At 56.8% G+C, this 24,057-nt stretch overlaps 1 protein-coding gene across 1 annotated transcript; it reads right to left on the bottom strand.

Moving 5' to 3' along the window:
* Positions 1-178: 178 nt before the first annotated feature.
* Positions 179-22,214, bottom strand: COL8A2 (collagen type VIII alpha 2 chain). The gene is made up of 4 exons (XM_036257325.1): positions 22,176-22,214; positions 14,442-14,486; positions 2,785-3,005; positions 179-2,148 (listed from the first exon to the last, which is right to left on the bottom strand). The coding sequence occupies exons 3-4, from the start codon at positions 2,987-2,989 to the stop codon at positions 230-232; spliced, it is 2,124 nt and encodes a 707-aa protein (XP_036113218.1). The 5' UTR covers positions 2,990-3,005; positions 14,442-14,486; positions 22,176-22,214; the 3' UTR covers positions 179-229.
* Positions 22,215-24,057: the final 1,843 nt, after the last annotated feature.

The raw sequence follows: 24,057 nt of genomic DNA, 5'->3' as shown, positions 1-24,057 counted from the left end.
ACAGGCACTTGGGGGAGAGGAGGAACTCAGGCCAGCCTCTTCCAGAAACAACCTCGGCCAGCATGGAGGGAGAAACCGTCAGTCTCCTTGGGTCAAGGCCACGGCCATGGCTGCCTCTGTTCCCACCTCTGTTCAGCCTTTGGATTTTCTTTAAATGCAGGTTCTTTGTAACTGAGAAGTTCTCTCTACCACTAAGGAGGAGGAGGCCTGGGCAGCAGGGCCCCACGGGTTATGTGGGGCAGAGCAAGAACCCTGAAAAGGACGAGTGGATGTACTCGGTGGAGTAGAGGCCATTGGCCTGGTCCGAGGGCATCTGCACCCAGACCTGGTCGTTGGGTCGCAGCTGGAGCACCGCCCCACCAGACGCCTGGTCCAGGTAGCCTTTCTTGTACTCGTCGTAGGTGTAGGTGGCTGGCACGTTGTTCTTGTACAGGGCCACCCACACATTGGTGCCCTTGACATGCACGTGGTAGGCAAAGTAGTAGACCCCGCCCACAGGGCAGGTAAAGATGCCGGTAGCTGGGTTGTAGCCACTGTGGCCATTGTAGAGAGTCCGGTCAAATTTAACAGGCATGCCTGAGGCAGGAAAGGGCGAGGTGAGCACAGCGGTGAAGGCGGGTGTGGCGTGGGCTGACAACTCGCCCAGCCCAAACTGCGGCTTGCCCCCCTTGCCCAGCACGGCGCCCTCCACTCCACCATTGGGCAGGTGCAGGCCGGCGATGCCAGTCTCATCGAAGGCCCCAGGGGCGCCAGGGGGACCAGGAGGCCCCGGAGGGCCAGGAGGGCCTGTGAGTCCTGGGGAGCCGGGGACTCCAGGGGGCCCTGTAGGCCCAGCCATGCCAGGTTCCCCTACTTTCCCCTCTCCAGGGGGCCCTGGCAGGCCTGGTTCACCCTTCAGGCCTGGCAGACCTTGTGGCCCAATAGGGCCAGCTGGGCCCTGGAGTCCTGGGATTCCTGAGGGGCCCCTCAGGCCAGGCTGCCCAGGAAGCCCCAAGTCACCCTTCTGTCCCAGGGCTCCTGCCACCCCCGGTCCCCCAGGGCGACCTGTGAAACCCTGCTCGCCCTTGGGCCCAGTCGGTCCAGGGGGTCCATGGGCCCCTGGAAGTCCCCTCTCTCCTGGGAGCCCAGGTTTCCCAGCCAGGCCACTAGGCCCCTGGTCACCCCGAATGCCAGGCACTCCTGGGGGTCCTCCAGGCCCTACCTCCCCCTTAGGCCCCGGGGGCCCTCGTCTTCCAGGGAGCCCTGCAGACCCTGGAAGTCCAGGGGGGCCTCCAAGGCCCTGTGGGCCCTGCTCCCCTGGTTCTCCATCTTCACCTGGCTCACCCCTGTCCCCCAAGAGCCCTGGGACCCCAGCTGGACCTTTGTCCCCTTTGGGGCCTGGTAGTCCTGGCATACCATAGCCAGTGGGCCCTATGAGGCCAGGGGGACCCCGAGTTCCTGGTTCCCCTTTGGCCCCTGCTGGGCCCTGTGGCCCTGGCACCCCTGCCGACCCTGGGATCCCCACACCATCTACCCCAGGGGGCCCCTTTGGGCCCAATGCCCCTGGCTCCCCCCTGGGTCCAGGCACCCCAGGAGGGCCAGACTCACCCTTATCTCCAGGGGCCCCAGGAAGCCCATCCAAACCTGGTTTGCCCAAGCCAGCTGGACCAGGGAGGCCAGGCGGTCCAGGGGCACCACCCTGACCTGGGGCCCCAGGCAGCCCTGGCTGACCCACCCCATTATCCCCCTTGAGGCCTCTATCACCTGGGGGCCCAGGCTCCCCCTGGGGCCCTGGCTCCCCCTCAAATCCTGGTGGCCCTGGCACCCCCTGGGGGCCTGGTTTCCCAGGAACAGCAATGCCTGAAGGCCCAGGGAGACCAGGGGGCCCCGGTGGGCCCCGGAGGCCCTGGTCCCCTCGTATCCCTGGCTCCCCACGAAGCCCTGGCTGCCCTGGTGGTCCAACCTTGCCCGGAAGCCCTGGGGGACCAGCCTTGCCCATCCGGGAGAAGCCAGGGGGGCCGGCGGGGCCAGGCTGCCCATGTAGCCCTGGCTTTCCAGTGCCTGGTTTTCCTGGGAAGCCAGGAGGGCCAGGGGGCCCCCGAGGCCCAGGTTTCCCAGGGGGGCCAGGCTCTCCTTTCAGATCCATTGGCAGCAGCGGCAGAGGCATTTCTAAGGAAAGAAAGGTAGAAGGGGCAGTCAGGGGCCTGGTCAGTGGGGACAGAGGACCCATCTACCCACTCCCTACACCAGTATAAGGTGCACTAGGAGAAGACAAGGCTCTGTATCTGTTCGTGAAGACCAAGCCCTGCTCTCCCCTTCCCTGCTCTCACTGAAGATGGAATTTATGTTGGTTCCAGTGGCAATCTTGGGGGCTTCAGGGTGTCCTCACCCAGGGCTCCTAGCATCCAACCTATCCAAGCTGGGTCGTCCCTAAAAGTTTGGGGAACCTCTCATTCCTGCATGACCTAGAGTGTAATGACCGCCAGGTGGCGCCAGCAGCCCTCCGTAGAGACAGTTGGTGTAGAACCACCCCCCTCCCAACTTCCCCACAGACCTTCCTGCCCCTCCTCTACCCCACTAAAGACCCCCACTGCCGGCTAGCGGTTTCCCAGCCCTAGAAGGGTGGGAGGCCCTGGACCAGGATCAGGAAGAAAGTGGAGTTGGGATCTTTGGTGGAGATTGAGGGGCTGTGACCTGGAGTGGGGAGGTGCCTGAGATGCAGGTCGGGAGGCAGGGAGCTGAGGGGTCCGGAGTTGTCCGAGGCGCTGGGGGTGGGGGTGGGGGTGGGGGCGAGGAGGTGCTCACCCAGGTACTGGCCCTTGCCCTCGCGGAAGGGCGGCCCCACGGGTCCTTTGTGCATGGGCTGCACGTACTTCACCGGTGTGTAGCCCGCGGCCCCGCCGGCCCCGCCGCCAGTGGCCGCCCGCGGCCCGCACCCCAGCAGCAGCAGCAGCAGCAGGAGCAGCAGTAGAGGTGGCGGCACCGACAGGGACGTCAGAGCCCACCGCATGGCGTCCGCGAGCGTGCTGCAGGGAGGAACCGAGAGGGGCCATCAAGCCAGCTTCCTGGGTGGTTTGGCACCAAGCCCAGGGCTCACAAAATGATCAGAATTTAGATATTATTCACAAGTAATTCCCAAAGTCTTGGAGTCTGCAGAAGTTATCTCCTAAACCTCCCTTAAGCCTGCCCATGGTTCTCCATTCCCACTGCTGTCTTGGGCCCCTTCCCCTGGAGAACAGCCTCCCCCACACCAGTCACTCTGCAGCCAGACACCCTTCCAGAGCACAGATCTGACCTTGGCAGCCCTTGCTCAACACCCTTTGATGACGATAGCACCTACTACCATTTGCTAGGCTGGCACTCTGCCAGACACTGGGATGAGCTCTCCAGAGATAGGAATTCAATCTCCCCCAACACTTTAAACAAGGTATTATTTTTGTCGTCTGCATTTTCCAGATAACAAAACTAAAGCAAAGGTCTCTTGGAAGCAGAACTGGGATTTGCCTTAGCTCTGTCTTTACATTATGTTGATGCCCATCTGGGGCTCCCCAGTGCCTTCAAGATCGAGTCCATGTGCTTAGGATGGCATTCGAGACCTGTTATTTTCCAAGATGGGAATTTTAATTTTTATTGATAAACCATGATTTCCTATTGAATACATAATATAGTACAATTACCAATAACATTTGAGCATTTAAAATTTTAACTTTCAGAATCACTTTGATCAATATACAAAGCTTTAGTTTCTGGGAAAATATTGTTTCAGTTCAACAGTATGCAAAACAGCTTCTCAAAATAGGGGATTTATGAATAAAATTTTATAAAGCTTCCTGTGTGCAAAAGAAATTGACTACCACATCAACTGCACCCTACTAAAAATCCAAAACATAATGGCTGGAAGAACCTGAATACAGTCACATCCTACTGAAGCTGTCAAAATCTACAAACATGGAACTACCCTCAGCCACTGACTCAATACACTGGGCAGAAGAGTGGTAAACTGTGGCCTGGTATCAACATGAGAATATGCTTAGTCTTAAATAGGAAGCAACACCTATGTTAATATCATCCCTACTACAGAGGCATACGCAAACCAATGTACTAGTCCTTTAAGGGAGAAACTCAGAAATCACCTAGGAAATATCTGTTTTCCCGTGTTACAATGATTGAAATGAAAATGACTTATTTAGGGAATGATGTAATGTGGCACTGTCTTTTGATGAGGTACATGAAAATATAACTCATTGGCTAGAAATTGTTTTGAAGTAAACCTACTCTCACTGATATATACTTGAGCATGTATATTTATAGCTTAGTTTCCTGAAGAAAGTAGGATATAAGGGCATTTTTTTTTTTATTGCATTTTAGAGAAAGAGGAAGCGAGGGGAAGAGAAACATCAAGGTCAACATCAGTAGGCTGCCTCTTGCATGTCCCCCACCAGGGATCAAACTCACAACCCGGACATGTGCCCCAACTGGAAATCGAACTGGCAACCTTTCAGGGCAAAGCACGATGCCCAACCAACTGAGCCACAAGGGCCAGTGCAGATAAAAAGACCCTTTAAATCTAATCTGTGTCTCCAACCCTATCATTTACTGTGCCTTTCTTTGCTTCCCTCTTCCAGATCTCTGCCTCAATAACACAGAACTCCGAATGGCTCCCAGACACCAGGCAGCCTCACACCTCTAGGCCTGTGCAGCTGCTGTTTCTACACCCGCATTGTTCTTCCCCTCTTCTACTCATCCTTCTAGGCCCGGGGAAGCTGTCACCCCTTCCTCCATAAAGTTAACCCCTCACTCCGTTTTGTCCCAACCTAGCTCTGTCACAGCTAGCTCAGCTCCTGGGTGTGAGGAAGCGCAGGCTTTAGATTGGGACAGCCAGCTGAGTCCTCCGCTCACCAGCAGGGGGAGCTTAGGCAAGAGGCTTCCACTCTGAATCTGTTTCTTATCTGTAAAATGGGTTAATGTGCCCACACAAAATGATGTATGTGAATGTTTATAGCAGCATTATTCATAACAGCCATAAAGTAAAAATAACACAGATGTGCCTCAACTGATGAATGGACAAAGTGTGGTATATCCATAAAATGAAATATTATGTAGCAATGAAAAGAAATGAAGTACTGATAACATGCTACAATACCGACAAATCTTGAAAACATTATGCTAAGTGAAGACCAGTCACAAAATCATGTTATATGAGTTCACTTATATGAAGTGTCCAAAATAGGTAAATCTATAGAGATAGAAAGTAGATTTGTGGTTGCCTAGGGTGGGGGTAGGGAGATACGGGGAGCGACTACTAATGGAGACAGGGTTTCTATTAGGGGTGATGAAAATGTTCTAAAAGTGATAGTGGTGATGGCTGCACAACTCTGAATATATTATTAAAAACCATTGAATTGTACACATTAAATGAGCCAATTACATGAATCATATCCCAATAAAGGTGGTGCTTTGTTTTGTTTTTTTAAGATTTTTATGGAGAGAGGAAGGGAGAGGGAAAGAAACATCAATGTGAGAGCAGAACATCCACAGGCTGCCTCCTGCATTCACCCTCCCCAGACTTGTGCCCTGATGGGGATCAAACCAGCAACCTTTTGGTGCGCGGGACAACACGGAACCAACTGAGCCACACCAGCCAAGGCAAGATGTTTTGTTTTTGTTTTTTTACTGTGCTAACAACCTGCTCCTAGGACTACTGTGAAGATTAGAGATACTGTGTCTGCCTCACGGTGGACACCTATCAATATTTGAATGGGGGACTATATGGCATTTTGCACACCCAAGGGAAGTCTCATTCCCCTCAGATTTCTGCTCTGGGCTCCCTTCACCCCACCCAGGGGCCCCTGGGCCCAGCACCTGGCCTCTGGAGGGGCTTGGAGGAGAGGGTTGTGCACACTGGGGATGCAGGTAGGGAGCAGAGCCCTCCCTGGTAACTGGGGTGCATCTGGAGCTGCAGTTCAATGTCTCTCTAGACTTAGTATCATGCAGAGCTTTGCAGGAATGAGTGTGGGGCTCCAGAGAAGGTATGTGAAGCTGCCAACGCAGCTCTGGGGTTCAAATCCCAGCCCTGCCGTCAACCTGTTCTGTAACCTTGTGCAGGTCTCACACAGCCTCCCCGAGCATCGGCCTTATAGTAATACCTGCCACTTACAGAATGGCCACTGGCTTCATTTCATGGAATCCTCTCAGTGGCCCCTCCCCCACCCGAGGCTCATTTATATCCTCATTTAATAGACCCTGAAACAGAAACTTAGACTGCAAGAATCTTGTCCAGGACCCATGACTAGGAAGTGTGAGAGCTGAGGCCTCATCCAGAGCCTGCCCTCAGCATGGGCCCCCTGCTCTAACTGCCACGTGATTGACACCAGGACTCATGAGGCTGACCATGCAGGCCTGGCCTTCAGTCCTGCAGATAGAGGCTCTGGCCAGGCACTGCCCTAACCTTTTACATCCCAGCATGTTCAGCCCTGTGAAGCATGCTAGCCCTGTTTTAAATTATTTTTTAATTTATTGATTGATTTTTTTAGAAAGAGAGAGGAAGGGGGATAAAGAGAGAGAAGCATTGCTTTGTCATTCCACTTATTTATGCAATCATTGGTTGAGTCTTGTATGTGCCCTGACTGGGGATCGAACCCACAGCTTTGGCGTATCTACTGCTCTAATCAACTGAGCTACCCAGCCAGGTGCTCGCCCCGTTTTAGAGATGAGGAAAACGGTACAGTCAGGACCTAAACCCAGACAGTCTGACACTTGAGCCCCAGCCCCTAACCACCTCACCATCCCACCTCACCTGAGCAGGAAAAGGGCCCTCCTGCACTGTCTGGCACCTGAGCTGGGGGCCCACAGAGGTGAAGGGGGAGCAATGGTGACACACCCACAGGACCAGAATGTTCTGCCCGGTGCTGGCAGTGGGGTGCAGGAGCAGGTGGAGGGGGGTGGAGCATGCGGCAGGAAGCAGGGGCAGGGGAGTGAGCCATTCTGGCCTTAGTGGGCCAGAGGCCAAGGTCACAAGGTCAAGGCACCACCACAAAAGGACTCAGGACAGCCTGGCTCTGGAGACCTGGGAGTGGGGAGGTGATGGAGGGGACAGGCAGCCTCAGGCTCAGCTGGGAGGACTGTGGAGGAGCACAGGCAGGCAGGGTGCTAAGGAAAAGCCCCAAGTCTCGTTAGGAGTCAGGGTAAGGCCCCCTACAAGCTTCCCACCTTTCATTCCTCCTTGGCAATGGGGCTCTCCAGGGAGCATCCCTGCCTCAGCCCCTGTGGCTTCCTGAGCGTGCCCCATCCCAGCACCTCCTGCACTGAGGTGGGACAGGTCAGCTGCTGGACCCCCCAGCAGGTGCTTCCTCTGTAGTGAGAAGTGTCTGGGGAAATGACAGCTCCCACTGAGCATGTGGACCTCCTGTCACGCACCTGCCTAGGTACTTCATGTTCAGTATATGATGTAACTGCCACCTGGTCCCTGGGAGAGAGCAGCTGCCGAGAGGATTCCTTTCTGCAGGTGAGGACCCTGAAACTCAGAGAGCAGTGATGTCTAGAGTGCGGCTGGATTTGAACAGAGGGCTGTAAGGAACCTGAGCTCTTAATCACTGTGACATCCTGCCCCTGGGGGCTGGGGGGAGGTAGGAGGTAGGAGAGGACAGCCAGAGAGCAAAAGCCAGACTGAGAGAGAGAAGCAAATGGAGAAAAATAGTGTCTCCTGTGGCCAGGGCCAGCCCGTGTGGCTCAGTGGTTGAGCATTGACCCCTATACCAGGAGGTTGCCAGTTCTGACCAATATTCTATCTCATCGATGTTTCTCTCTCTCCCTCTCCCTTCCTCTCTTTCTAAAATCAATAAAGAAAAAATATATATTTTTTTAAAAAAGAATCTCTTGTGCGGCTCCAAGCCACCTGTGGGTTTGAGGGGGAAGATTACTCCAGTTCTTAGAGGGAAGGCTGGCATGTGCCAGTCCGGGTGAGGGTTGGGAGATGGGAGCGAATGCATGGTGGAGAGAAGGGGTGCCGAGCCTGGTCCAGGGGCTGCGAAGAGAAATGATGCCCTGGAAGGGCACGAGGCAGCAGCCAGGTGGGGTAGACTGCCTCCCAACCCAGCCACCATCAGAGCCAAGGTGTCTGAGCACCTCTGAGCCCCAGCCTCCTTCTCACTGCCACCCCTCCCCCACACCCGGCTCCCTGCAGCTCTGCGGCCCTGCACTGTTCGGTTCCCTCCAGGGCGTCTCCACCACTTACCTCTTACTCATTCCTGGATATGGGAAACCTACGGGATGCCTCCTGGACGCCCTGATGCCTGCGGGTCCCCATCTCAGCTCTTATTTCTCTCTGGCTCCTCTACTCTCTCCGCCTGCCACATACCCCCTCCTCTGTGCCCAGCACAGGCCTTGGCTGGCAAGCAGTGATGCTCAATAAATGTTTGATGAGCTCAGTTCACTGTCAAATGTAAAGATCTCGCCAATAACTCAGTCCTTTCCTCAGAGTTTGTGCAGACACACATCACACACACCTCCCCTCACCCCAGGCCAGAAGGAAAGAGGTGAGGACCTTCCCATGGCCTCAAAGAACTTCAGCTAGGAACAGCCTACCCAGGGAACAGGGGTGCAAGGGAAGAAGGACTCATTCCCACGTTCCTTGCCCCCCGCCCCCCAGAGGAGTGGTTGCACGGCCTTGAGGTTCAAACCCCCCGTCTGCTGTGTGACCCATCGCCCTCTCTGGTGACCTCTTAGGAAGGCAGGCAGGAGCCAGGGCAGCTGGGAAGGGGTTGGGCTGGCAGGGGCACGAGGTGGGGTGCAGAAGGAGACGCTGATTCAGGGGATTGAGCGGTGGCGGCGGCAGGGTGGACGCTGTACGCTGTGTTTGGACAGCTGCAAGTCCTTAACGGGGATTTCCCCCCTTTTCAACAAATCCCCGTAAAACAGCATTTTGTCCAAGTCAGCGTTTTGTGGCAGCCTAGGCCTCCTCCTGGGGCGGCCAAGGAGGCTGGCTGGGAGCGGGAGTGCTCCGGGGGTCTTTCGGACCGAGGGGGTGGGGAATGGGCCCCAGCAGGAAGAAAAAGTGGCATGCATGCTGACCCCCGCCCCCCCACACACCACACACAGCTGCTGGAGGGGATCGGGCACCAGCTAACTCCAACCTCGACTCTCTCAAAGGGTCCTGACCCGGGGTGACCAGCAGAGGGGGCCCAGGTGACCGTATGGAATTGAAAGGCCTGCGCACTCCCCACCCCATTTCACAGATGAGCTGTCAGAGGTCCAGATCATAAAGGGGGCCGGAGGGAGCGGTCTCCCAGTGGACCGTGCTGGTGTGGCCCTGGCAGCGCCCCCTCCCGGGTGGGTGGATGGACCACAGTCGTGCTCAGGTCCTTCGGCCCCAAGCCCTGTACCCCAGACGGGCAGGCGGCTGCAGCTGAGGGAGCCGTGGGGAGCACGCCGGCAGCCCCAGGGCCTGGCCAAACCACAGGTATGTTATGAGACACTTCCTGTTGTGGAGACATTTCTGCGGGATCGGCTGCCCCGCTCGCTTCCCCGGTGCCTCCTGTCTCCCCATTCTCCCAGCCGAGCCCTCTGCTCGCTCCCTGGATCTCTGGCCCTGCCTCATTTCTCTCCATGTCTCTGTCTCCAGCCCTGTCTCTGCCACCTCCACAGGTGAGCAGCATTTCTTGCTCAGTCTCTCCCTATCAGGGGTCCAGCCGGTTGGCCCCTCAAGGCCCTCCTAGGTCCCGGCAGCCCTGGATTCCCATTCCAGCACAGCTACTCACCAGCTGGGTGATCCTGGGCAAGTGAATTAACCTCTTTGAATCTCAGTATTCTCATCTGTGAAAGGATTAACTGGGATGATCTGAGCCATCAGCATCCCCAGGTGTGCTGCCCTGTCCTGCTACCCTGATGGCCAGGAAGTTCTGTCTTCAGTCTAACCTCAATTCTTCCTGCTGCAAAACAACATCTCCTCCAACCCTTACAAAATCCAGATGACTTGCTGCCAAAGGCCAGGACCTTGAGAAAGTTCCCTAAAGCTAAGTTTTCTGGCCTCCTAGGCCTTTCTCAACTACTCCTGAGATGAAACTGACCAGGGGTCACAGCCTGCTCAGGACTAGGATGGAGTTATGGATCTTGGAGAGGAACAGAGACACTGCCCTCCTTACCTGTTGGGCAGGATGCCCACCCCCAAATGCCCAACTGGGCAGCTCCAGGGTTCCTGAGCCTCTAATCTCCCCACCTCTCTCCCAGCTTGTGGAAACTGGACAGCCTTTCCTACCCTTTTCCCGGGTCTCAGATGAAGACGTCCTGCCTGCCAGTCCAGGCCCAGGCCCCTCCACACCTTTTCCTCAGGGCCTCTCACTGCCTGTGGATGCCTCCCTCACCTACCCCATCTCCAGCCTCTCCAGCCATGTCCACTCAGGCCTAACTCCTACCCCCAACCCCAGCCGCCCTCATCTCTCTCTAGCCTTTCTCATCCAAGTTCCTTGAAAGAACTGTCCTTACCCCTCACCCGCACTCCTGCTCTCTCCCCACCCTCTGACCCTGGTGCCTCCTTCTCTCCAGCACTGAGTTTGCCTGAGACCCTCTCTCCTCCTTCTTGGAAAGTCTCCTCCTCAGACTCCTCTCTGCCTGCTCTGCAGGCCAGGCCTTCCCCGGGCAGCTGGCTCAGGCCTCATCTCTCCCATGTGGATGTTCCTCCTGCATCTTCCCACTCACCAATCCCCGCACCCAGGACTCCCACTTCTGGCTCAGCTACGACCACTCCCTGAGCCCAGACTCTGGTGCCCAATTACGAGCGGAGCATTTCACCTGGCTAGCTTTTAGATCTCTCCACCCAAACTGCCGTCACTACCTTCCCCATTTGCTTCTCCCCTACTCCCAGGAGCCCAGGCCAGAAATCCGGGTATCACTTCTGACCCTTCCTTCCTTACAGGGCAGTAAGGACCCCCTCTGGCCCACACGATGCCTCAGCACAATCAGAAAAGGCTACTCTCATTCCAGCCAGCGCAGGCCCTACACACTGCCTTTCCTGGTGTCCTGTACAGGGCCAACCTGCACAACTGGGCATGACACCCGTGCCTCTGCCCTCCAACCCCAATCCAGGCTCCTCTGCTTCTCCCACTTCCGTTCCTTCTCCTCCTTCCCCATAGTCTCTGCCCTAATATAGACCTGTGTTCTCCCAACACGCAGCCCAGAGCCTGGCACATCCCAGCCACTCAATAAAGATTTGTTCGATTAAATGGCTAAATCCTCACCTGGATGGTCATAACAGGCTGTCCCACCCCTCACCCTCAATGCATCCCGTGATACTGCAACAGCACTTCTCAAACTTCAGTGTGCATCAGTTTTTTAAAACACTGGTTCTTGAGCAACGTCCCCCTTCCCCTCTCCCAGGGATCCTGATTCAGGGTTCAGTAGGTGTGGGGTAGGGCCCAACATCTGCATCTCTGACAAGCTCTGCCTGCCTGTCTGTGGACCACACTTTGGCACAGCTCTCCCCAGGGTCCTCCCCTGCTCTGGATTCTCCAGTGGCTCCCTAGTACCAACATGATAAATTCCATGTTATTCTCGTGCGGCTTCCTGGAGTAGGAGGCATACTTTAAACTCAGTAGGATGTGAATCAGTTAAGATGGGAGGTGGGTAAGAAGGATGGAGAGAGGCTGACGGTGAGCCCCCCACGCCCTGAGATCACGACTGGCGGAGGACACGCTAAGAGTTACATGTAAGGGAGCCACGCGCATAGGTGCCACGCCCATCTGTGTCTCTTCCTTCCCGTCTGTTCACTAGCTCTGGTCCTCACCTGCCTGTGTGTCTCAGGCATCTCCGGGTGTGTCTTTCCTCCTATCCCTGTATGCCTTTCTATGTGCCTGCCCCTCTCTGTGACCCAGCCTATCTTTCTCTGTCCTCTCCTGTATGCTTGTACCTAGACCCTGTCTGAGTTCCAGGCTCTGTAAATCTCTAGCTGCTGGTCACTCGACGAGACCGTCCTAAAGACCAGCATTTACAGCCCTGACACTTGTGCTAACTTCAGGTCTCTGTCCGACCTCCCTGGCGATCCCTGAGCAGCCCCTGGACAGTCCCTAGGCAGCCACCAGGTCTGCGTGGGCACTGTGGGTCCAGTGCCCATGAGCTGAGCTCTCTATCCTGTGGGACTGATATGAGACTCTGACCCCCTCAAATATATTTATTTTTATTTTTTAATCCTCACCTGAGGATATTTTTCTATTTATCTTCAGATAGAGTGGGAGGGAGGGAAAGAGAAGGAGAGAGAGAGAGAGAGAGAGAGAGAGAGAGAGAGAGAGAGAGAGAGAGAAACATCAGTGTGAGAGGGACACATCGACTGGTTGCCTCCCGCACGACCCTGACCAGGGTTGGGGACGAACCACAACCAAGGTATGTACCCTTGATCAGAATCGAACTCACGACTCTTTGGTCCACAGGCTGACGCTCTAACTGCAGAGCCAAACTGGCCTGGGCTGACCCCCTCAAATTTAAATGTGCAGCTGTGAGGACTGCTCCAAAGCCAAAGGGCTGCCTGGAATCTGGGAGCTGGGTGGGGAGGGGGTGGCAGGCGGGGGCAGGGCTGCCTGGAGGCCGCCTCATCATCAGGCAGGTGGCAGGACAGGAGTGCCTACCCCTCCAGGCTTCAGTTCCACTGACAGTCCCAACACCCTCCCCTCCCAGATCCTAGGGGACCTCAATTTGGGAAGCAGCATTGGAAGGAGGCGTGAAGGACAGGTCAGAGTTCAACAGGCCCTGAGGGGCAGGTGAGGGTAGAACATTTCAAAGTGAGAGCAGAGCGAACAGTTTCTCAAGGAAGATGGGGGCTCGGGGCATTTTTGTGGTGGGTGTGCAAGAGGCTGGGAACCTATGGGTCAGAGAACTCGAGAGAGACGTAGGCTGAATAAAAATAGGGCTTCACTGCCTGGCCAATGTAATGTGGCTCAGTGGATTGAGCCTTGTCCCATGGACTGAGGGGGTCTCGGTTCGATTCCGGTCAGGGCACATGCCCAGGTTGTGGGCTCCATCCCCAGTGGGGGCTGTGGAGGAGGCAGCCAATCAATGATTGATGTTTCTATCTCTTTCTCCCTTCCTCTCTCTAAAAAAAATAAATAAATAGAAACTTTTTTTTAATGGGGCTTCACTGACAGGGTTCCTAAAGCCTGGATAAGGACCACAGACCCACCCTTGGGGCAAACATCTACGTTTAGGGGGTGAGAGGAGCCCACTGCACCCCTGAGCCCCAGCATCCTGATATCCAGACACTCCTTGTACCTGCCTGCCTTCGCCTGCATGTTCTCCTCTGCCTGGACTGCCCTTTCCATCTCTCTCCTCCAGGCAAACATTTTACTCCTCATTTAACCGCTGAGCCAAACCTGCCAGGGCATTACTCCTCATTTAAGACTCAGCTCAAATGCCTCCTCCTCCAAGCAGCCTCCCTGCCTCCCTCAGGTAGGACCTCCCCCTCCTAGGCACCTCTCCCCACACCTGCATCTCACCCCTGACTGGGGCTTGGCACACTCTAGGTGCTCTGGCTTCAGACCTCTGACCACCCAGCTCCCAATTCTAGCCCAGCCAGCAGGGTGGCCACTCACTGGACCCCGTTTCCCTGTGGCTCTTCCAGAGTCCTTCCCAGCTCTGGACTGGAGGGGCTAGGGCTGAACCTCCCTCCCCACAGGCAACTAGGTACACCACCTAGGCCCCCAGCCTGTCTATCCCTGAGACTACATACCGCACTGCTCCCCTGGGGAGGAGCATCTTGGGGTAACCAAGTGACCAGGGAGGTGGGAATAACCAGATGGGGGCAGAAGAGGCCCAGCAGTGAGCAGGACCCAGGGCAACAATGTATCCTCAGGTAGGTGGCCAGGGGATTGGCCCTTCCCCACCAGGGCTCAGGCCTCAGTGGGGCCACCACTCTCACTTCCCAGCAGAGGCCCTGAGTTTCTGACCAGGCCTGGACATTGAAGGGTCTCCCCAGACCCAGCCTCCCCCAGGCCCCAGGCCAGGCCAGGCAGGGCCTCCTCGCTGCCAATCCCTCGCCTTCTGGTTCACATTTGCAGCCTTTTCCGGAGCGCCACCCGCTGCCCGCTGCCTCCCCACGCCTGCCAAAATTCCTGGGCCTTCGTGGCTTCCCCACACGGTGGCGGCAGCGGCAGTGGCGGCAGGAGGGGCTGGGCAGGGAGGGGGCCCGGGAGGAGCACCGCCAGGCCACTGCACCCGAGCAGGCCAAGCAAACACAGGCCCACGCCAAGGAGTCAGGGAGAAATAGTTCACAAATGAGAAAAAGCTGCTTCCGAGTTGGGCCGAGATTTTAAAGCCCGGGCCGCAGGGAGCTGAGGTCACCTGCAAGAAGGGCTGCCTGCTGGACATCCCGGGGCAGGGAGGGGCTTCCGCTGCGGCAGGAGGGAGCATGGTGAGGCAGCAGCCAGCAATGGCCTCATCCAGCCTGAGATGTTCCTGGCTGGATGCCCCCAAACCTAGCTTACCTTTCAGGTTGGAGGGGCCTCTAAAGGTCCCAGCACTGGCGCGGCCTGAGGACGAAAGAGAGAAACAGTGAGGAAGACGCCAGGAGCCCGGGAAGCCTCCTGCCCTAACTCACAGCCACCCCAGTGCCTGCCATGGGCTTCTCACCAAGAGCCCCTGCTGGAACATTGGCCCCAACCTCAGTCTCTCTTCTCAGGAAGCCAGGAGTGACTCCCTTCATTCATTTCATGCATACTTAGCCATGTCCACAGGGTGCCTGGCCCTGACTTGATAGAGTTCCTCCTGTCCTAGGGCCCAGGCTGAGGAAGCCCCTTCTGTGTGCCAGTGTTCATACTACAGAAATCCCTACTATATATCAGGTCCTGGGCTGGGGTGGCTCCCACTATAGGCTAGAGTTCCTGCCTGGGGAAGCTCCCACTGTGTAGGGAACCCTAGGCTGGGCCAGGGGACCCAGAAATGGCCCAGTCCCATGCCCTGCCCTGATTTAAAGAGAGGCATCAGACAAGTAACCACTACCCAATTGGCTAAGATCTCTGGGCTGTGGGAACACAGAGAAGGTAACACTGCTTCCCCCTTGGCTTTCCCCAGAAGGGTTCATGTAGGAAGGGACATTGGAGCTGGATCCTGAAGGATGAGTAGGAGTCTGAAAGGCAGACAAAGTAAGAAAAGAAATTTCTGGTAGTAGGAAGCTGCTTGGCAGATACAGGGAAGATCCAGAAGTGCTGTGGGGTTGAAAGGACAAGCAGGAGCTGAGGCAACCTAGTGAGGAGACTTGAATGCCATGCTTGCATTCCTCAGAAAGGCACTGGGGAGCCACAGAAGGTTCTTGAGTAGGGAGGTGATATAGTCAGGAACCTGAATGGCCAGGTTCCCATTTTTGCCTCAGTCAACCATGATACCAGGCTGTCGCCAGCCCTTAACCAGGTCACACAGCTGTCCACAGGGAAGTCCGGGGCCAGGCGTGACTCTTGGGTGAATGGGGAGGGGACACCCAGTCAGCCCACCTGGCAGGGAGACCTACCGGCCGCGTCACTCTCTCCTTCAGCTGCTTGCTTGCCTCTGCCTGCTCCCATGGAAACTCTGACATCCTGGCCCTGTCTCTCACCGTGAAAGCAGCCAGATGCCGAAGCCAGCGGCTCCTAGGCCTTCTCTTCAACTCACTGAGCCCTGTCTCCATCCCTACCAATCTGAATGCCATGACCCCACAGGTGGGTCTGAGGGCCCAGTCTGGCTGGTGGAGCTGGATAGGAGGTCCTATTGCCCAACTCAACCCAGCTTCTCTGGCCCCAGTCCCTACCCCCTCCATGAGGCTTGGGGAGGGGAAGTGACTTATATTGAATCTGGATTTTGGAGAAGGAACACAGATTTAACTAGGTGATGACGGAGAGAGGCAATCAGTCCAGGCCGAGGAAACAGCATGTGTGAGGGTATGGAGGTGTGAAAGCTTGGGGTGGATATAAAAAAATAAACAAACAAATGAACTAATTAAACACAGCTAACATTTATTGTGCATCTACTACATGCCAAGCACTGTTCTGAGATCTCACAGAGTGTCTAATTCAATCCTTACAACAATCCAGTGAAGTAAGTACTTTGTTTTCCCTTTATACAGATGGGGAAACGAAGGGACAGAGAGGTTAAGTAACTGGCCCAAGGTCACACAGCTCCTAAGGGGTAGTGCCTGACTTTGAACTTAGGCTGCTGACTCCAAAGCTTGGGCCGTTAACCTCTCCACTATGCAGGTGATCTGAGACAAGAAGGGCTGGCTGGGGTCAGCCTGAGAAATGCCTTGAATATCTGGATGAGAGAAGCTGAGCCCAGCTTAAAGCTGGCTTCCCATGCCCTCCGCCCATGTTAGTCCTTTAAATCCCAAGTACATCTGATGCACCAGACATAGTACTTGGCATGCTCCGAGCACGGTTTTATCACAGTCTCCCATAAGGAGGCTGTCCTATTTTTCTGAGGAGGGGCACTGAGGCCCAGAGAGGTGACATCCATTCTCCAAGATTACAGGGCTAGGAAGCACCAGGGCCGGCTCTGAACCTTGGAGCTTGCCCAGCCCCACAAAATGGCCAAACCCTGTGCACTGGGCTTTCTGGAGACCTCAGTTACAGGTCCTTCTCCCCGCTTCTCCACCCCTACCTGTGCTGCCTCAACCAAGAGGCAACATGGACTCACAGGAGTGGGCAGCTCCCAGCGAGGGCCTCAGGGGCCCACTCCAGTTGATCAAGCCCCCCCCCACTACAAAGCCGGAAGCTGGGTGGGTTTGTGTGCCAGGGCAGTGCCTGAGCCAACTTCAATGGGACTCTGTTCTTAACCTCCACCCCCAGCTGACTTCCCTAATCTCCTCTTTGAGCCCCTCCCCTGGTGATATCTCCTCCTTGCACAGAGCCTAGCACCAGCTAAATTCCAGGCCAGATGTGGGGGGGACAGTATGCACCCCCTGCCCCCACCAGCCTCTAAGAGCTGCAGGGCTCCCAGGGAGTCTGGCCAGGGCCCCGGTCTGCTTCCTCATCCCAACTTTCCAAATTGAGGTGCCGATGGCCATGAGGCCAACAGTCGGCCTCTCCCAGAGATGGACTCAAGGCAGAAGTCCCCACTTTCTGAGCTTCTACCACGAGCAGGCCCTGGGCTGAGTCTTGCTTAAAAAACCATATGAGCCCAGCTCTGGCCATCCTCCTCCCAGCCCTACCTCTTATTGCCGCATGATCTCACTCGTCTGCGCCTCCGCTTCTTAGAACATTTTTGAGGATTAAACGAGTTAATTTCATATAGGAGACTTCAAGCAGCGCTTGATGTAAAGGAACAGTTAACAAATGTTCACTATTATTATATTATTATAATCATCATTACCACGACACCTTTCAAAAGCCCTGTGGGGTTAGATTATAAAGCCAATTTTACAGGTGAAGAAACCAAGGCCAGAGAGGTCACTTGCCCAAGTTCACGCAACTAGCCAGTGGTGGATGGTCCCAGAGTTTGGACCCAAGCTGCAAGTCCACAGATGATGGGGACAGCCTCACAGCTCCCCGGAGCCGAGGCATGGTGGGGCGGGGGTCCTCCTCACCTCCGCAGCCCCTCCTGCCTCACCCCCAGGGGCTCCCCACCCAAGCCCCTGCTGCCGCTGCAGGAGGGACTCTGCATTCCTGGCTAAGCAGCGGGATTTTCTGTGCTCCAGGAACTATGAAAAGAATGTTTGCCATGAGCTGAGCCGTGGTCCCCTGTCAGAAGGAGCATGGCCTGAAGGACTCACGCAGAGCTGCGTGTCGGCCAGCAGCCGCCACAGTGGAAGGGAAGGACAGAAAATGTCTGGGTGTTGAGGGCTGTGAATGTCAGACGGCCGTGGAAGACCTCCTCAGACCTTTCAGGAGAGGAGAAATGACCCCCCACCCCCCAACCTACACTGCTCCTCACCAAGGCTCCTCACCAAGGAGAGCCAGGGTGGCATTGCTGGCCCATCTCACAGGGGGGTATGGAAACCCGGAGGAGAACTCCCCTGAGGTTGCACCGCAGCCAGTGGCAGAACTGAGACCAGAGACCAGGACCCCTTCCTCCCAGAGGCTGCCCTCCCTCACAGGGCTCATGGGGACAGTGCATTTGAGATACTAGAAAGCCCCATCCCAGCCCCTACTCTTCTGGGCTCTCTCTGGGCCTGACCTTCCCATGCCTGCTATTCCCCCATGTTCCTCACCGGCCCCCAAAAAGCACCTTGTGCTATGAAATGCACGGTGCACTGTGCGTGCTCGACAGTTGAGCTTCCTTTCCTTTCCCCGCCACCAAGCAGAGAGCAGTGACCAGGGGCCAGTGGGAGGAATGTGAGCTGCGTGCTCACAGACCTGGGACTGAGTCCCAGCCCAGCACTCAGCAAGGCTGCACTTGGCCAGTTACCAAACTCTCAGAGCCTCCACTTCCCTCTCTGTTAAATGGGCCACCAAGCCCTGCAACACTGTTACAAGGACTAAATGAGACATAGACCTGGCACACAACAGGTGCCCAATAAACTCTTATTATTCCCCTCCCCCACTGGGACAGAAGGAAGAACTGAAATTAGAGAACTTCAGGTGACAAGGTTCCCTCCACCGCAGTACTGGGGGGAGGGGTAGCCTCTGGGAGGAAAGGAGCCCTGAGCCCAGGGTCCTGGCCCCTGGTCTCAATCCTGTCACTGGCTAAGTGACCTCAGGCAAGTTCCTCTCTGAGTCTCCATAAGCCCATCCGTGAAATGAGCCCATAATGCTGGCGTGGCTCTCCCCATGAGGCACTAACCCTCTGCCACCCCCTTCTTCTGCCTCCAAGAACCAGAAATCTTAGCTCATCCGGACTGCATGGGGAGAGTCACCTCTCAATTCAGAACTTTCCAAGTCCCTTCTCAGGATCTAATCAGAGAGGTATAACATATTGATCAGAAGTCTGGGTGAAAGTTCCAGGTGCTGTGTGAGCTGGGACCCTCCTCACCCCTCTGCAGGCAAAATGACCCCGGAGACAACTGTTAGCATTCCCATTTGATAGGTGGGGAAACTGAGGCATAGAGATGGGAAGTCCCTTACCCAGGGTCACAAGGAAAGTAACCCAGGCCTGTCTGACTCCCAAGGCCATCTCTTCCCCTCACCACATGCACTGCCTTCACTCAGGATCTGTTGTCCACACACCACCACCTGCAAATGCCCACAGAACAGAGCGAGCCTGAACTCCCTCCTGGGAGTGTGACCTCCCTCCTGGGAGTGTGACCTCTCTAGCTAATGTCTGGGCACTCGTGTACACATGTGACCTCCCACTCCCACTTGGGCTCCTGTACACACCTCAGGCCTCCCAGATACTACTCCCTTGTCCAACTCATGGTCACACTCAACACCCAGACCCCCACCATCCCAGCACCAGACCCTGGGGTCCAAACCCTTGTCTCCCCTTCACCTGCCTCCTCTGGAGACAGACCACAGTCGCCTAGTGCACAGCTCCGGTCCTGCCCTCTGCTCATCTCCCAACCAATCAGTCACAAGGCCTGTCCAGTCTCTGCTCTTATTCCTCTCCATCTATTTCTTCCTCTCATCCCCATGGTAACCACCAACCTCAGCTCCCAGCACCTTCCTCCTTAGGACAATAGTCTTCTTGACTATAAGATCCCCTTTGTTCTTGACCCCCAGAGAAATCAGTGACAGCCAGACTGTACCACTCTGCAGCTCACACCCATTTTCTGGACGAGGCCTTTGGAAATCTGACCTCCAAGTAGCTGTCCGTCCTCCCACTCACTGCCCCACTGTGTGAGCCAGCAGCTACTCAGTGTCCCCTGAGGGAACTCTGCAGCTTCCCACCTCCACACCTTTGCACATGCTGTTCCCTCTGACTGGAACGCCCTCCCCTTCACCCTTTCCACCACCTGCACATGTCAAAGTTCTGTTCTTGAATGCTCTAGCCAGCTGCTGCCCCCCCCCCGAAACATTTTGGCCTGCATGGTATACTCCATGGGCACCCTGAGACACGGCTGCTCCCCTCATAAGCGGTTGCTATGCCTCTGATTCTTCCACCCCCTCTGCAAATGCCTCAGGTCACAAATGGGACCAATTCATCTGATCCCTCACTTTCCTACAAGGGCAACCCCATGCCTGCCACTGGAGGGGTCTGGAGTGCGGGGGCAGCAAGGCAGGGCAGCTAGGGTTCTGCTGAGCTCTGGTCTGGCCAGGGCAGGGGTGGTAGTGGGGGGTGCTCAGGCCGACAGCCCTGTGTGGTATCTTTCTCTTCTCTCTTGCTAGCAGGCACATCCACTTCCATTTTTTCTTTTCCCTTCCTCTGAGCCAAAGAGTAGAAACACTCATGTTCTCTGTGGTGGACACTGTGAAGCCGGAGAGAGTCCCTGGTTGGTGTGTCTGAGTGTCAGTGCTAGGGTGAGGGTATATGAGTGGGTTGCTCTGTCTGAGTATGTCTGGCTGGGCCGTATGGGCTGCTGTGTGTCTATAGGAGTTTGGGTGTGTGCACATGTCCTGTCATTGTTTCAGCGTCTTTGGTGGAGTGTGGTTCAGGAGAGCATGTTCATGTGTGTGACTGTCAGTGGGAGGGAGTGTAGCTGTGTGTGACTGTGTGAGTATGTCTGTGATGTGTCCTCATTATCTCTTGGGGGTGATTGTGTGTCCAAAGGTCTGTTGGCCGTTCACCAGCCCCGCAGGAGGCCAGTGGGGACATCTATGCCCTAATAGAGATAGCCAATTTCCCACGGTGACTTCTCAGACCCACCTCCTCTCCTGTGCTCTAGACTGGGCTCCCTGAGGGCCCCCCTTTGCTCAGGGCAGTGGGGATCAGTCACCAGAGAGGGACTCCAGGTCTCCTGCCCCTCCAGCCATCTCAGCCCACCGCCCAGACCTTCCAAATGCTCCCGGCAGCTCTTGGGAAGCCACATTTGCTAAGGGCACTCCAAGGAGGGGAGAGATGGACTCTTGCCACCAAACAAGGCACAGGCCTTCGCAAGAAGCAGCCAGGAGGAAGGACGTGTGGGCTGCCAGGGTTCCCCTGAAGGAGGTCAGCGGCCTTTCTGTGTCAGGAACCTAGCATGTTCTCACACACACTGAGGGTTTCACACACTGACGCACACATTAAGAACATACTGGCAGAGCCCTGGCCAGTTTGGCTCAGCAGCTAGAGCGTCAGCCCATGGACCAATGAGTCTCGGGTTCGATTCTGGTCAAGGGCACATACCTTGGTTGCACTTATCCCCGGCCCTGCGGCCCTTTGGGGGCGGGGGTGGCAACCCCGTCAATGTGACTGTGTCATGTCAATGTTTCTCTCTGTCTCTCTCTCCTCCCTCCCACTCTATCTGATGATGGGTAGAAAAATGTCCTCAGGTGAGGAATAAAAAAAAAAGATCATACTGGCAGACACTCGCTCCCCCCTCCAAAGCACCCCCCACACACAAATGCACACACGGACAGGCTCCCACCAGAAACACATACACACAACAAGCAGACTCAGAGGGCCTGCCTTTCCCAGCTCCCAATTCCTGGGCTCCTCTGGCTGAACAGCATTTCTCTGCCCAGGGACTCCCTGTGTCTCCAGCCCCAAGACAGACACATTGGGGAGGCTGTTCTGGGGCCGTAGCCCCCAATGCCACCCCTGTGAAGTCTCAGTCCGGAGTTGGGAGGAGGTGCTGAGCCTCTGGCAGGGACATTCCACAGAACCTCAGTCTCCCGTTTGGGGGTGGGGGCTGCTGCGAGGACATCTAGAATAGGAGGTGGTGGGGACATAAGCAGAAAACGGAGAAACAGGAAGGTGGCCAGCAAACCGGCCATGGCAGAGAGAGGCGAGGGAGAGAGCTCGGGGGCTTCCCTGCCTGGGGCTGGAGGGCCCTCTAAGGCCCGTCAGGCCCGCCTCTCTCCTCCATCACCCATCACCCTGCCCAGGAAGCGTTGCCATTCCCATTTCACAGGTGGGAAGAAAGACTCCGGAGCAGTGACATGTTCAGAGCCACATCGTCAGGGAGTCTACGGGGCTGATGATGGAGCCCCGCTTCTGGGAGAAGGAGGGCGGAGGGGCTGTATCTGGGATTCTGCCTGGGCAACTCGGGGAGGGGGACGGGGCGCAGGGAAGTGGAGGGGCTCCCTCATCCTACCGCCGACCCCTGGCCCAAGTCCCCATCCGGTGCCCACCCCGGGTCCGAGGAGGCGCCGGCCCAGCGGTCCGGACAGCGCGGGGGAAGCATGGCTCTGCCCTCGGAGCCCCCGACCCGGCAGCCGCACCAGCCTGCCTGCCTTTACCTGCCGGGCGGCCGCGCCGCTCCCGACCCTCGAGGGCAGCCCAGGCGCGGGCTCCGCGGAGGGCGCTCGGCTCGGCCGTCGTCGGGGTCCACGCCGGCGGGCTCCGCGTCGCTCTGCCGGCCGCCCTCGCGGCTGCCGGAGTGGGCGGGCGGCGGCGGGAGGGGCTCGGCGGGGCGGGGCCTCCGCCCTCCTCTTTCCACAGCCACGGCCAAGGCCCGCGCCCCGCCTGGCCCGCGCCCCGGCCCGCCTCGACGTCAGCCTCCCTCCCCCAGACCCGTCGGGACCCCACAGCCACACAGCTCGCGGGCGGCTCGTCGGCCTCCCTCGTGCACCGGCCCGGGCGCCGTGCCCTCAAGGGCTACGTCTAGGGGACGCTGACCCGGCCGCGCGGAGGGCGGGGTGTCAGCGCGGGGGAAGGGGCAGCACAGGGCTGTGGCCATCAGTGAGCAGCCACAGAAGGCTTCCTGCAAATGGTGACCTGGGCCGAGGGGGGAGGACTTACTGGGGGGAGGCCGGAGGGGTGGTCGTGATGGGCACACTGGGGTTTAGGGAGGTGAGCCTCTGTGCTCAGAGGGATGCTGCGAGCTCTTGTAGGCCATGCTGGAGCTGGTTAGACTTCACCTTCAGGGAAATGGGAGCCACAGAAGGCTCCGTAGCAGCGCGGTGAGGTGGTCAGAGCTGTGCTTTATAAAGAGCCCCCTGACTTCTGTGTGCAGGAAGATGGAGGCTGCTGGAGTAATCCTGGTGGTTCAGGGAGGAGGGGCCAGCGTGAAGGGTCAAGTGTGAGAGGAGTTAAGGAGGTGGAATAGGCAGGATTTGAATATGGGGGTGAGGGATCTAGTAAAGGGGGAATATCAAGGACGGTGCCCAGGTTTCTGGTTAGGCAATGGGCCATGGGCAAGTGGCAGTCCAGGAGAAGGAGGGTGGTCGGATGCATGAGTTGGAGGTGTCGGTGGGACTTCCATGAATCCACAAGGGAAGTGAGAATTCTGGGCTAGAGATTAGGAGTGCAGGCCGTACAGGTGGTGACTGATGCCGCGGGGCAATGCCCAGGGAAGGAGTACAGGGAGAAGAGGAAGCCCAGGCCAGGATGTGGGCTTGGTCAGCATTCAAAGGGCGTGCAGAGAAAGAGGGTCTGCCGAGGAGAGCAGGAAGGTGCCCTGGGAAGTGGGAGGAAGCCAGGAGAGCAGTGACTCAAAAGGCAAAGGCAGTGCTGCTAGAGGGCCCCAGAGGCCTCCAGGGTCAGTTGTCACAGAAGAGCATCCTTTGGGACTGGGAAGGAACCGGTGATTGAGGTGGGAGGTAGAGGCAGGAGCCAGGCTCCAGGAGCCAGAGGACCAGCCACAGGGTTAGATGTGGAGGCAGTGAGTACAGCAGGGAAGTCTGGAGGAACTGAGGCCAGGAGAAGGGGAGATGGGAGGGGTGTGTGTGTGTGTGTGTGTGTGTGTGTGTGTGTGTGTGTGTTCAACAGGTCCAGAAAAGGAGCAGGGAAGGTCCGAGGCTGCCTGTCTCTGGGTCTGGGCCTACCTCCATTGCCCCTTTCCCCTCCTCCCGCCTGCCCTCCGAGGGCCTCCCACTTTGCTGTCCCCCTGCCAAGGTACACACCAGCCCCGCCACTCCTCAGTGGGGCCTCTCACCCTCGCCCACCTCCAGAGCCTGGGCCCACTCTTGTTCCACCACGCAGATTGGGGGATTGAAAGGGGTCTTTGGGTATGGCCTCTTGGCCCAAGCCAGCCCAGAGGGACTATAGGGGAGCCAGGCTGAGGCACTGCGTGAGGAAGGGGAGGGGAACTGGTTGGCAGGTGCCTAAGAGGACACTGGCTGGGGTGGGGAGCTGGGGCTCCCTCCCAGAGCTGGTGTGAAAACTAGGCCCTTGATGGGG

The sequence above is a fragment of the Molossus molossus genome, unplaced genomic scaffold (assembly GCF_014108415.1).
Source record: "Molossus molossus isolate mMolMol1 unplaced genomic scaffold, mMolMol1.p scaffold_m16_p_12, whole genome shotgun sequence".
Taxonomy (NCBI): Eukaryota; Metazoa; Chordata; class Mammalia; order Chiroptera; family Molossidae; genus Molossus; species Molossus molossus.
The sequence above is the reverse complement of the archived record's forward strand: the minus strand, read 5'-3'. Positions and strand labels throughout refer to the sequence as shown.

What these genes read in the sequence shown, in the direction of transcription:
- COL8A2 (XM_036257325.1), bottom strand. Translation starts at nt 2,989, where the DNA reads ATGCGGTGGGCTCTGACGTCCCTGTCGGTGCCGCCACCTCTACTGCTG. An exon ending in GGGCAAGGGCCAGTACCTGG is followed by an intron (nt 2,149 to 2,784) that starts GTGAGCACCTCC and finishes TTCTTTCCTTAG; the next exon opens with AAATGCCTCTGCCGCTGCTG.